This window comes from Calidris pugnax, unplaced genomic scaffold (assembly GCF_001431845.1).
Source record: "Calidris pugnax isolate Ruff unplaced genomic scaffold, ASM143184v1 scaffold63, whole genome shotgun sequence".
Classification (NCBI taxonomy): Eukaryota; Metazoa; Chordata; class Aves; order Charadriiformes; family Scolopacidae; genus Calidris; species Calidris pugnax.
In genome coordinates, this window is record NW_015090852.1 from 3,820,773 (window position 1) to 3,833,590 (window position 12,818).

Genomic DNA, 12,818 nt, shown 5'->3' on the forward strand with positions numbered 1-12,818 from the left:
GTCAGGAGTTGATTAGAGCTTATAATCGCTCCACCTTGGTGGCTTGATGTCACACGCTTGTCATTAGATAGCAAAATGTCTTGACTGATAAGTCTTGCTTTACTTCCATTATGATTCCTTTGATGATCTCAGTATGCTTAATGCAACAATATTTTTTAACAAATGGCTCCTTTTTTTTTTTTTTTTAATTCTCTCTTAGATGTTTAATCAGTACCCTAGAATGGCATATCCTCCTTCCATGCAAGGTCCAACAAGGTTTCCCAATTCTGACCTTGGCAGGTAAGAAACCTTATAAGTGTTAATGTTGTGTGGGCTTGAACTGTTTGTGACTCAATGAAAATGAAAATTTGCACTGAATAGCTTGATTGTGATTATACACTGCATAAGAACTGCCACTGGTTAGTCTCACAACTTTGACCTGTGTGGAGCAGTGCCATGGAGTGGTTTATGTTTGACAACTGCAAAACTTGATGGAAATCTGCATATTACAGGGTTTTTGATTATGAAGAAGAGGAGTCACTTCGGAACACCTTTGAAACTTAAAGCAGTATTCTGCCTGTAAAAGGACTCTTCCACTGTTTTAATGAAAGTAGTTAATTCCTGGCTCTTGACTTTACTGCTCTCCAATTATAGTAGAACTGTAATGTATTATAAAATTAGTTTTCTTCCTTTCTGTGCATTTTTCTACAGTTGAGGATGGCTGTGCACGTGCATAAGGAAATAGGGGATGCTATAGGCAGTAGGGTACAAACTTTGATCAGTGATCTGTTGTTGAGATCAGGAAGAGGAAAGTCTGAGAGGGATGTCTGGGAGAATTTGAATATAAGATTACGAGAAGATACAGAAGCTTTGAAAGTGGGAAAGCATGAAAAGTATAAAGAAATATCTCTGAGGTGGATAAATTAGTGATAAGAAGAATGCCAGATCTATGCAGTGTGTTGTTTGAAAGCTACAAGCCGTGTGGTTTTCTACTGTCAACTGATGTTTGGCTTCTTTGTGAAGTGTGAAAGCAAGGCTGTAACATCTGATCTTCCCTAAAAAACCATGTGGTGATGTAACTGTAATTCCTTAAAGTACAGTAGTTGCACATGTGGATGATAGTTCACATTTATACTGTATTTGTGAGAACGGTGCCATATATTTCAAATAATTGTCATACAAGTTCACCTTTTCTCTAGTCACGTTGCTGGATAAATAGTAGCGGTGACCTTTGTTTCTCTTTTTTAGAGGGCCAAGGGGAAGAGGACCACCTTCATGGTGTTCAGAACCTATTGAGCGCCCGTCCATTCTTAGTGCTAGTGAACTTAAAGAACTTGATAAATTTGATAACCTAGATGCTGAGGCTGATGAAGGCTGGGCAGGTAAGAACATCAGATTAATGGTTTCTGTTATTTGTACACTGAATCTTTCTGAAAGATTAATTGTATGTTTGCTTATGTGTCAGGTGCTCAGAGTGAAGTGGATTACACGGAGCAATTGAATTTCAGTGACGATGATGAGCAAGGAAGTAGTCAAAAAGAGAAGGAAAGTGGGTGAGTTGCTGTTGCTACTTGGGTGTGAATGCCACCTAACCAGCTTAGCTTTTGACAAGGTTGAATGAAATGAGTGCAAGTACTCATTCCAATAACACGTACTCCAGTAATGTAATACTGTACTAAATTGCATAACTACCCGCAGACTGTAGTCACCCGGGTATGTAATGGAAATGATTCTTGCTGTGAGGAAATTTCACTCTTGATAAGACACATTGAGGATAGAAGATAAATGACTAAATATCTGTGTGGAATGCACCTTCCATTTTTCTTCTTTGCACGTAGTGATGAACAAACACCATCAAAAGATTCTCAGAGTCCTGATGGCCAGAAGGAAGCAGAAGAACAGACCAGTGCTAAGTCTGCCACCCAGGTTTCCACAGCAGCAACCAAAGGGTCTTATGGCAAAAGCTCTCAGCTTGATCAGGTTTGTATGGGTGGTTGGTTGTTTTTTTTTTCAGCTCTTCTGGCAACAGCCTCATTAGGAGGGGTCCCACTCAGGTGTCAGTTAAGGTTATGAACATGAGTGAAAGTGCTTATCTGAGCTGTGGTAACTGATCGGATGCTGCTTAGTCAACTTAGCTGCTTCTGGTCACAAAATAAAAATAGCATGACTTTATGTAGTGTGTTCTAATCCACAGTTGTGAAGGAGTGAATACTCTTGGGTAAGTTACTGTTTCTCAACTGACAGCCTTTAACTCAATACTCTTTGTCTGTCCGTCCCTGTAACTGTGAATGAAGCAGTTCTGGTGTCTCGTGTTTTATAGTGGCACAAAGTAAATAGTGCCCCATTGGCCTACACATTTTTCCTGGGTGTGGGGATTTTTTTTTTTTTATGGTATTGTGACCCCCTTTATTCAGTGCAACTTAGCAGTAATGTGTCAGCTCAGTTCTGACACCTTAGGTGGATGGATTTTATACGGACCACGTAGAGTTCATCAGCTCAGCCATTTTGGTTTTCAGCTTATCCTCTAGTAGAGGAAGATTGGCAGACACCTCAGCTTATGCCTGCTTCAGCTCTGTATTTCCCCGCCAGGGAAAAGCTACTGTTGACTTTATCTGAAAAGCTTCCAGAAATGGTTTCTCTTGACAGCAGTGCTAATGAAGATGGGAGATCTTTAATTGGTTTTACTTGCGCTTTGTGTATATGTCAAGATCACGTTACCTTTTCAGGGTTTGATGCTACATTGAATCTAAGGAAAAAGAGTAGAATAACAAACGCTGAAATTTTAATGTGTGAATGTTTAAAGTAATTATTTATCTGTTAGTACATAAAGTGAAAATGTTCTTGCCATTGTTTTGTATGCAAATTTCTACCATATGCAGGTAGTTCACTAGGTGTAGTATCTTAATGCAGTAGAAAATGGTAAATCTAGAGTTTGTCAGCTTGACTGTTGTTAGGAGCTTAACCCTGGTACTGTGTCTGATTCAATAGGATCGGGGTCCACAGCCTTCTATACATGACAGAGGTGGTCCTGCTCTTCATCCCAAATCTATTTTACCACCGGTAAGAATGATTAGAATTGTCCTTATTTCCTTGGGTTGAATTCTTTAATACTGTGGTGGAGGGATTTAGGCTAGGAAAAGTGAAAATATGCTTCATGTAGGAATAAGCCTTTTCTTTGATGAATAAAATGATTGTACTGCCTGAGGCCAGTAAGAACAGGACCCCAACGCAGGTGTGTTGCTAATTGTATAAAGCAGCCCCATCTTGCATGTGATGCATGAAATTGCATGTGGTGTATGAAATGCATTGAGAACTTCAAGAGCTTTCAGTTATCCAGCCCCATTTGGGAGCTAGAGAGGCCTGGGGCGTGGGAACAGTTCTGGAGGGCTGGCTGCTGAGTCAGATGGAGAGATTAAGTCCCAAATTAAATGTATAAATAGTAGCTTCTTACTGATTTTCAACAGTCCTTATTCAAATCTCTGTTATCCTGAGCTGCCATGAATTGCTTTGGCCTCTTGGGAGACTTTTGTCTGAGATCTGCCTTGAGTCTTTGTAGTTTAGAGCAGCTTGTAACCAAATCTAAAAGATGCTTGTCCCTTTGCCTTGGTGATGGGAAGGAGGAGTGACATGAGCCCAACTGAATCTTTACCTTTCCTTTCTGAGTTCAGGTTGCATGAGTCTGAACTGGAGTAGGAAGGCGGAGGCTTGCTTTTTCTTCCAAATCTTGCTTCTAAAAGTGCCATGCAAATACATGTGTTGACAAATAGTTAAACGTAATGTTACAGCCAACTGTTTATATAATACATGCTCAACTTGACTTAACTGATTTTAATATTGCAGCACCCTCCTCCCCCTGATCGCCAGGTAGGACCTGGAAGGCAGGGACCCTTTCCCCCTAAACCAGTACCAGATGAAGATGAAATCTGGAAACAGAGGAGAAGACAGCAGTCAGAGATATCTGCTGCAGTTGAGCGAGCCCGCAAGCGGCGAGAAGAGGAAGAAAGAAGAATGGAAGAACAGCGAAAAGCAGCTTGTGCCGAAAAGCTAAAACGGTTAAATGAGAAATTCGGCTGCGTGACAAAACCCTCCCGGGAAGACCCTCTGAAAGAAAGAGAGAGGGAAAGGGAGAGAGAGAGGGAGCGGGAGAGGGAAAGAGAAAGGGAAAGGGAAAGGGAGCGGGAGAGGGGGAGGGAGAGGGAGCGGGAGAGAGAGCGAGAGAGAGAAAAAGAGAGGGAGAGGGAGAAGGAAAAGGAAAAAGAGAGGGAGAGGGAGAAAGAAAAAGAAGAATGTAGAAAACTGGAGAAGGCAAAAGAGCAAGAAAGGGAGAAAGAGAAAGAAAAAGAGATGGAAAAAGAAGAAAAGGAGAATGAGAAAGAGAAGGAAGAGGAGAAACCAGCACAAGAGGTTCCTGAGCCTGTAGAACCTGTGGTAACGCCTGTAGTAGAAAAACAAGAAACTGAAACCAGGAATAACAAGGAAGAAAAAGGTAATCTTGCACACAAGTAGGAACTGTCTCTCTTAAAGCTGAGCCACAGAGCATAGTTGCAATCTAGGAGGCTAATTTGCATACCTCACTAACTTAGTGCATCTAGACCATTTATTTTACTGACACATTACAGCTGCTAACTGTCCTTTGAGCTAGACCTGTTTGCGCAATTCATCAAAATATTAAAGGAAAAATTGGGCTTTGTGATTTATGTTGGACTTTGAAGAATCCAGAAAGAAAAGCAGGCTTTCTTTTCTTGCTAAAGGAGGATCAGCAACTCATGTTGCTAAAAAGCAATGTAAATTATTTCAGCTATTCTGTTCTTTCAGCAAGCCTAGAGAAGTAAACACAAAGAGTGCATATTTAAACTTGGTGCATTTTTTTGTAGTGGAACTTGAATGCCACAAGAGAACCATTAATAATGTTGTGTTGTCTTTTAAATGGATAAAAGTAATTGTAAAACTAAAACTTTGTTCGTTAAAAAGTTTATTCAAATGTAATATGGTAGCATTGATACAGCACTTACTAAATCACTTAATAGTTACAACCTAAATGCCAGTGGTTGATTACCCAGTGTATTTGAATTTAAAAGGGACACTGAGAGATGTATTAACAGGAATTGTTTAATTTTGAGGGCTTCTTCTTAACTTCTTTGCCTTTATTGGTTTTGGAAACTAAGACAGTGAGGCTAGAAAAGACAGCCTGTTTATATTTTAGAACATCCTTTATCTAACATTCTGGTGAAATTGTCATAGTTTTAAGATTGACTCTCATCTCCCATGTGTGTGTTTGTTTTTTTTTTCAGAAGATCAAGCAATCTTTACGTGTGTGTGGGTTTTTTTTTCAGAAGATCAAGCAATCTTTACCAGACAAGATAGCGGTCGGAATGAGAAAGAGATTTCACAGGTGACTCATGAGAGTGAGCCAGATTCAGGATCTCAGCCTCGTCCTGCTGTTTCCTCAGGCTATTCTAAACAGTTCCAGAAATCGTTACCACCAAGATTTCAGAGGCAGCAGGTAACTGACCCGTTCATTAAAAGAATGATGTGTTCTATGTCATTCTGAATATGAAAATGACCATAGAAGTTTCAAAAAGCTGAAGTTGTTGCTTTCTAGCTTCTGTAACACCTGTGGTATTGGCAAGACTTGTTCTGCATTAAATACTTCTTGTCACTTGCAAAGTATGTAAGTGAGCAGAAGGCAAGAGACTTTTTAAACTTTGAAAAGACTTTAAACTTTTTGCATCAATTGCTGAAGTAGAACATTGTCCTGTGGTTACCTGTGGAATGTGGGATTTGGTGATCATTGTTTCTGCAGCTTTTCCTTAAAGGATGTGACATTCACAAATTTAATTTGGACTTAGGTCGTGTGGTCTGAAGAGCACTTTGCATTAATGACATGCACAAAGTATAGGTTGTTCTGTGTCTCCCCTGAATACCAACAAAACTAGCTATTCTAAATTGTCCAGTCTGGTTTTCCCCGTTTTTCCCAGTTCATCCTGATGCATGGTTGCAATTAATTTTCAGGATGCTTATTGTCTTGGAGATAACTGTACTTGTTGTTTCCAAGGGTTATTTAAATTCTGCTCAAATCTTCATCTTAATAAAAAGTCTTGTAATATTATTTTCTCTTACGCAGGAGCAAATGAAACAGCAGCAATGGCAGCAACAACAGCAAGGTGTCCTTCCACAGTCTGCTCCCTCACAGCCTTCTAGTGGCCCTGTCCCGCCTCCCCAGCATAGGCCTCTTTACCAGCCCATGCAGCCACATCCTCAACATTTGGCTTCAATGGGCTTTGATCCACGGTGGCTTATGATGCAGTCTTACATGGACCCACGAATGATGTCAGGAAGACCTGCAATGGATATGCCTCCTATTCATCCAGGTAAAACCTGTTTGCGCATTTGGATTGTTGAACTTTCTTGGTTTTGAAATAGAAGTCTTTCCATAACCACACTATATATAGTAACAGTGATTGAGTGGGGTTTTAAAGAAGAAAACTACATTATTTCATTTTTTGAGACAAAAAGATTTTAGTAATACTGGAAAAATGATAGTCGTGTGCCAAGGCAGAGCTTTCACTATAAAGTAAAACCACAGCTGTATTGCAGGCATGTTAGTGACAGTTAAGGATATATTCAGAATGTCAGCCTAAACCTTGCTTTGTTACAGATATTAAAGGTGGCATGGGTTAGGTTGAGCTGAGAAAAATACTATTTTTACCATTTGTTTCACTACATGTTAGCACTTGATATTACATTGTTTATTTTAAAAGAAAATGAAATGTTGTTGGTTTTGTATTAGGTATTAGCACCTCTAGAGTCTTACTAAATTTGTGTTTTCAGATTCTTGGCACTAAAAAGTCCTTTTTAATTTGTGGAATGGCCATCTGACTTGCAGTTAGGAAAGCTATTGGGCATAAATAATACAAGTCTGGCATGTAATGTAATGGAGATCCTTATCCAGCTAATGAGCAAGGTAATGGGTGTCCTGAATGAGTGCAAGAAATGAACAGAGGAAATGGCAACCCCCAAGTCCTTCTCCTCAGGGCTGTTCTCAATCCATTCTGCATCCAGCCTGTATTTTTGCTTGGGATTGATTGCCCTGACCCATGCACAGGACCTTGCACTTGGCCATGCTGAATTTCATGAGGTTTGCACAGGCCCATCTCAGAAGCCTGTCCAGGTCCTTCTGCGTGGCATCCATTCCCTCCAGTGCATCGGCCGCTCCACACAACTTGGTGTTGCTGGCAAATGTGCTGAGGGTGCACTCAGTCCCACTATCCATGCTGCCAACAAAGGTGTTAAACATCACCTTTCCCAGTACTGATCTTACAGCAGAAACTTCATTTACAAGTTTACAGGTCTGCAGGCCTGTATTGTTCCGTTATAGTGGAAACAGGCAGCTTTTCTTTTTGTTGGCACAAAGGGTACTAGTGGTGAATACGATTTAGTCATTCTGAGGTCAACTGGCAGTGAACAGACATTTGGTTTCAAGAATGGAAGGTACAGAGGAAAGGAGATAGGAGGAGAGAGAATAGTGTTCTTCAGTACCTCCTGATATGCTTTGTTTGTCTTGAGGTAGACTTCTTTGCTAATGTTAAACTGGTTTCAATTGTTGTACTTTAATCCGTCACAGGAATTATGCCTCCCAAACCGCTGATGAGAAGAGACCAGATAGAGGGATCAGCAACTGGTTCAGATTCCTTTGAACATATGGCTCGCTCAGCAAGAGAGCACACTGTTCCTTTGTCAGAGCCCCGCATGATGTGGGGGTCAGACCCGTACCCCCACGCAGAACCTCAGCAATCTAGTTCTCCTCCCAAAGTGTTAGAAGAGCCCGACGATTTGAGGTAAGCCCGAGTTATTTACTCCTGCGTGTCTCTTCTCTGAGCCATACGTACTTACAGGCTTGCCAGTGTAACTTCTGTTGCAAAATGTAGTTTAAACTGAGTTATAGCTCCTCTTCACACAAAGCTTTAAAAGAAGTTGTGGCTGGTGGATGTATTGTGTACCTGGCACTGTTCTACAAAAAAAAAAGATACGCGTTCTCTGTAGTGGGGTGTAGAAGGACAATTTCAAAAAAAAAAAAATATGCATTCTCTGTAGTGGGGTGTAGAAGGACAATTTACACTTCTTTAGGGTCCTTAACCTAGTTTGATGAATGGTGATTGCCATAATATTTTGAATTTTCAGTTTTGTAGAACACTTCTGTAGTGTTTTCCTCTTCTCTGTCTGCTGTTCATTCCTCCCATATCAGAACTGCTGTCTGATGTACATTAATTTCAAAAGTGGTGTATTAACTACAAGTGGCATAAGGCAAGACAGTCACTTTTAATCTTTGCTGCGTGATGAATAGTCAGGAGGGCTTCCTCTACATCTTAAAAGTGCCCAAAAATTCTTTTTGCTCTACTGCTGTCTGGGTAATACTTGTGATATTTGCCTGCTAACTTAGAGGCTCCATTTAAACTAGCATGTATAGTCAATAACACTAATAGATTCCTAAAGCTAATTATACACTGAACTCTTAATCAAGATGAATAAAATTGACCTAGACAACCAGCAGCCACTATGAAAATTAATACCTGTTATTTCCTTGAGCTGACATTAATCCTTCATAAAAATGGAAAATTACTTGGTTTATATAAATATTTATCAGTAAATTTTTCCCCTTAATCTAACATTCTTAATTGTTTGGTGCATAGGTCTGAGGCACACTTGGAGCAAGAACGGGTTGCTGTCCCTGCTGCTGCTTATCCTGTAGAACACAACCAGTTGGACTCTCATCCAAAGACAGACTTTTTCAGAGAAGCAGGAGAGGTGGAGGTGCAGAAGTTCCCAAGCAGGCCTTTGGAAGATGTACAACCTCTCCAAACTGACACACCTAACATGGCAGTTAATTTTGAAGGAGTGAATGAGAAAGTTACCCGTAGCTCTCCAGAAGAATTGGTGCCTGCAGGGGAAAGTCACTCTTCGCTAAAGAGAAGCATTTCCCATGGTTCAAGTCACTCTCTAAAATCAGAAGACCAGAGGAATGAGACAGCAACAAATATCCCTAAACTAAATAACAGGCCTGTTGAGGCAAAGGAGACAATTGAGAGACTTGAGATTAAGCCCAAAAAAGAAATTTTGATCAATAATAGAGTGTCAGAAGGACCAAAACCTGAAAAACCTTTCAAACCTAAGTCTGAAACAAGATGGGGTCCTAGGCCAGGTTATGGCAGGAGAGATGAAGGCAGTGAGAGACCAGTAAGAAGATCGGGTCCTATTAAAAAACCTGTGCTTAGGGACATGAAGGAAGAGCGTGAACAGCGAGAAGAGCGTGAGCAGAGGAAGGAGAAAGAAGGAGAAAAGGCATCTAGTGAAAAACCTAGCAAATCTGAAAAGAGTGACAAAAAGGAAGCACCTCAAGTGCCGCTGCCTCAGGCTGAGCCAGATGCATCTGCCACCAGCAGCGCTCCTCTGGTTAAGAAGATAACCCAGGATGCTGCTGCAACACCAGGGAGTCAGGAGAGCAGTCAACCCGAGACTGCAGCTAAAGCTCCGGTCCAGCCACCGACCCCTCCGGTCCAGCAGCAGCTACCGGCCGCTCAGCCTGCTCCACAGCTTCCCCCTGCTGTACAGCAGCAGCCGCCTGCTCAACCTGCAGCACAGCAGCAGCCACACGTTCAGCAGGCAGCCACTGCAGTGAAGGAAGAAAAGCAGACCGAGAAGGCTGTTAGCAAGGAGGTGGTAGAGAAACCACGCTTAGAAACCAGACCGGTAAAAAGAGAGCCTGGCTTACCACCTAGGACATACTGGAAAGAGGCTAGGGATAGAGACTGGTTCCCAGATCAGGGATACAGAGGCAGAGGTCGTGGGGAGTATTACTCTAGAGGTCGTAGCTACAGGGGTTCTTATGGAGGACGTGGTCGGGGCAGTAGAGGCCATAATAGAGACTACCCACACTACAGAGATCCTAAGCCAAGATCAGACCATGTACCTTCAGGGCCTGTTAGGCAAAGAGAAGAGAGTGAAACTCGTAGTGAGAGTTCTGACTTTGAAGTAATCCCAAAACGGCGTCGGCAGCATGGTTCAGAGACCGATTCTGACAGTGAAGTTCACGAAAGCGCAAGTGATACGCTGCTTTCAGACAAAGACAGTCTAATCAAAGGCAAGCACCCAAAAAGAGAAGAGAGAGCCGATGGCAAGAAGCCTCCAAAGCCGCTGTCATTCAAACCTGAAAACAGTATCAGAGTAGACAACAGATCTGTAGAAAAAACCTACGTAAGAGATGATGAAAACAAACCCAAACCAGGATTTCTTCCTAAAGGAGAACCTTCTAGACGAGGGAGGGGGGGAATGTATAGACGTGGTGGCAGGGATCCTGGTGGGCGTCCTCCACGTCCATCCACAATAAGGAGGCCAGCTTACAGAGACAATCAGTGGAATCCTAGGCAAACTGAGATCATTAAACAGGAAGATGGGGAGCCTCCAAGAAGAAATGAACATTATGGTCCTATACCAGTTGATAAAAGACCTCCGAAATTTGAGAGAAAGTTTGATCCAAATAGAGAGAGGCCACGAAGACAAAGGCCTGCTCGGCCTCCAAGACAAGATAAGCCACCACGCTTTAGGCGCCTAAAAGAAAGAGAGGCTGCATCAAAGATAAATGAGGCAGCAACCAGCTCAGCAACAACTGCAACAGTTAGTAATGCAGTTAATGAGCCCTCCAACACTGCCCTGGATGTGTCAGGAAGTAAGACACCAGACTTGTCCAACCAGAATTCTTCAGACCAGGCAAATGAAGAGTGGGAAACAGCCTCAGAAAGCAGCGACTTCAATGAGAGGCGGGAGAGGGATGAGAAGAAAACAGCAGATGTAGCAGCACAGGTGGCTGCAAAGGCAGGAGAAAATGCTGGAGCTCCAAAAAGGGAAATAGCCAAGAGAAGTTTCTCTAGCCAGCGACCTGGAATAGACCGTCAAAACCGACGTGGCAACAATGGGCCAGCTAAACCGGGGAGGAACTTCTCAGGGCCTAGGAGTGAAAGGCGGAGTGGTCCTCCACCCAGAAGTGGAAAAAGAGGGTGAGTACCAGCTTCTGTTAGAAAGCACACATGGTCATGGTTTTCTGTGGTCCTTTTGTGGTTCAAAATCATAAATAGCTATTTTAGATTTGTATAGTGGTAGAAAAAAGTAAGATAAGCACATGCACCTGCAGCTGTGTACTTTCTGTTTATTCTGTTTGTATACAGAGATTTGGAACATGGGGCTAAGAACAGAGTTTTCTTGTATGCACAGGGCTAAAAGTGCCAAATAAAAAAAAATTGCAGCGCTGCCTCCGGGTCGAGCTATGTTTCTTAAGATTTGGATGCAAGCTGAAATGTTAATGTGAGCAGTTTAGCAGTTAACACGTAAGTTGCTGCATTGCATTTTAGATCAATCACCTAACATAAACAAGTGTGTTGACAAATGCTTGCCATTGAAACTGAATGTTGTTTCTCTATATGCTAAATTTGATTGAAACTTGATAATTATTTAATGTTACTGTTTGCCCACGTTTCCTAACCACAGTGTGCATTAGTCTGGTAAGTGGGAGGCAGGACAAGACATTTCTTCGTTGAATGCCTACCCTGTACTCTAGGACTCTTGTGCTTGTAGGTTGCTGTATTCTAAGTTCAGGTTTTGCCTGGGCTTAAAAACTTGTGATTGATGCTTTAACCTCCAAGTTAAAACTGTTAAGAATTCCTATGGCTAGTCACCTAAAGGTGATGTTCAAGCATAATTCAGGTATTCCAGGTTCCACAGCAAAGTCAGAATGCTGCAAATCTCACTCCTACAGCTTCAGATAGCTTTTGGCAAGCGAGCCTGTAAAGCAAGTACCTTGCTTGTATTTGGTTACATTGCATACTGTAAGCTTCTGTTTTGTTTGGGTTTTTTTTTCCATGGAAGACTTCACTGCAGTTGAACTATACTGAACTATGTACTTGTTGAATTTTAGTACCTCTAATTACATAAACCGAGCCAGAGAAGACCTTAAAATTATGCTTTCTTTTTGTGTGTGTGTGTGATTCTTTTTGGCAGCACAGCATTTGATGTGTCCCCAAAACAGCTTTTGCTGTTAGGCTTCTCATTGAGGAGCTGAACATGAAAGTCTGCAGCCTACTAAGAAGTTGCACAGTAGACACTTATCCCCCTATAATGGGATCTGCGTTAGATTGTTAGCTCCTTCCTGAGTGTTCTCTGTGACTGGTCACTAATTTCCTCTTTTTTTTTTTTCTTTTCCTAATACAGGCCATTTGAAGAGCAGACAGCAACTGTGCCTGCTGTTGATCCTACCAATACCAACTCTTTACATCAGGAGGATGGAGGTGTTACTGCTGCAGGACAAAAAAGCACCAAGGATGCAAGTGGTAAAAAGAGAGAAGAACCTAAGGCTGGTCCAAAGAAGCCTAAGGAAAAAGTGGATGCCTTGTCTCAATTTGATCTTAATAATTATGCAAGTATGTATTGATAATATGCTAACAAGAATTTGTAATCCTGTTAGCTTTGCTGCATATAGAGCAAGATGGTTGAAAACTTGAAAGAGAAGTGACTTCTTTTTTTAAACGCCGTAATAATTGTGTACTTGAGTATTGCTACCTTTGTCATATCTAATTAACAATGTGTATGCTTCTAAAATGTGGCAAATCTCTATTGTGTGTTTTTATGTACAGATAAAAACAATTTTGTTCGATCATCCAATCTTAACTGTCATTCTTACCGTTTTCCACCACACTGTAATAACGTACTTAACCTCCATAAGCAAAGGCAGTGGATATCACTGATAAGCTTTCAGCCAATATCCGGGAAGGCTGTTGTTTATTCATGATTGG

At 41.6% G+C, this 12,818-nt stretch overlaps 1 protein-coding gene across 13 annotated transcripts in view; it reads left to right on the forward strand.

The window, feature by feature from the left end:
- PRRC2C (proline-rich coiled-coil 2C) overlaps positions 1-12,818 on the forward strand; it is a 61,925-nt gene that overhangs the window by 11,680 nt on the left and 37,427 nt on the right. For all 13 annotated transcript variants that reach the window (XM_014943420.1, XM_014943424.1, XM_014943427.1 and 10 more), the window contains exons 6-16: positions 200-279; positions 1,228-1,361; positions 1,445-1,532; positions 1,818-1,959; positions 2,968-3,039; positions 3,820-4,465; positions 5,313-5,482; positions 6,104-6,350; positions 7,604-7,817; positions 8,670-11,030; positions 12,238-12,446. In XM_014943420.1, coding sequence (XP_014798906.1) covers positions 200-279; positions 1,228-1,361; positions 1,445-1,532; positions 1,818-1,959; positions 2,968-3,039; positions 3,820-4,465; positions 5,313-5,482; positions 6,104-6,350; positions 7,604-7,817; positions 8,670-11,030; positions 12,238-12,446 — 4,363 coding nt within the window. The remainder of the gene's footprint in view (positions 1-199; positions 280-1,227; positions 1,362-1,444; positions 1,533-1,817; positions 1,960-2,967; positions 3,040-3,819; positions 4,466-5,312; positions 5,483-6,103; positions 6,351-7,603; positions 7,818-8,669; positions 11,031-12,237; positions 12,447-12,818) is intronic.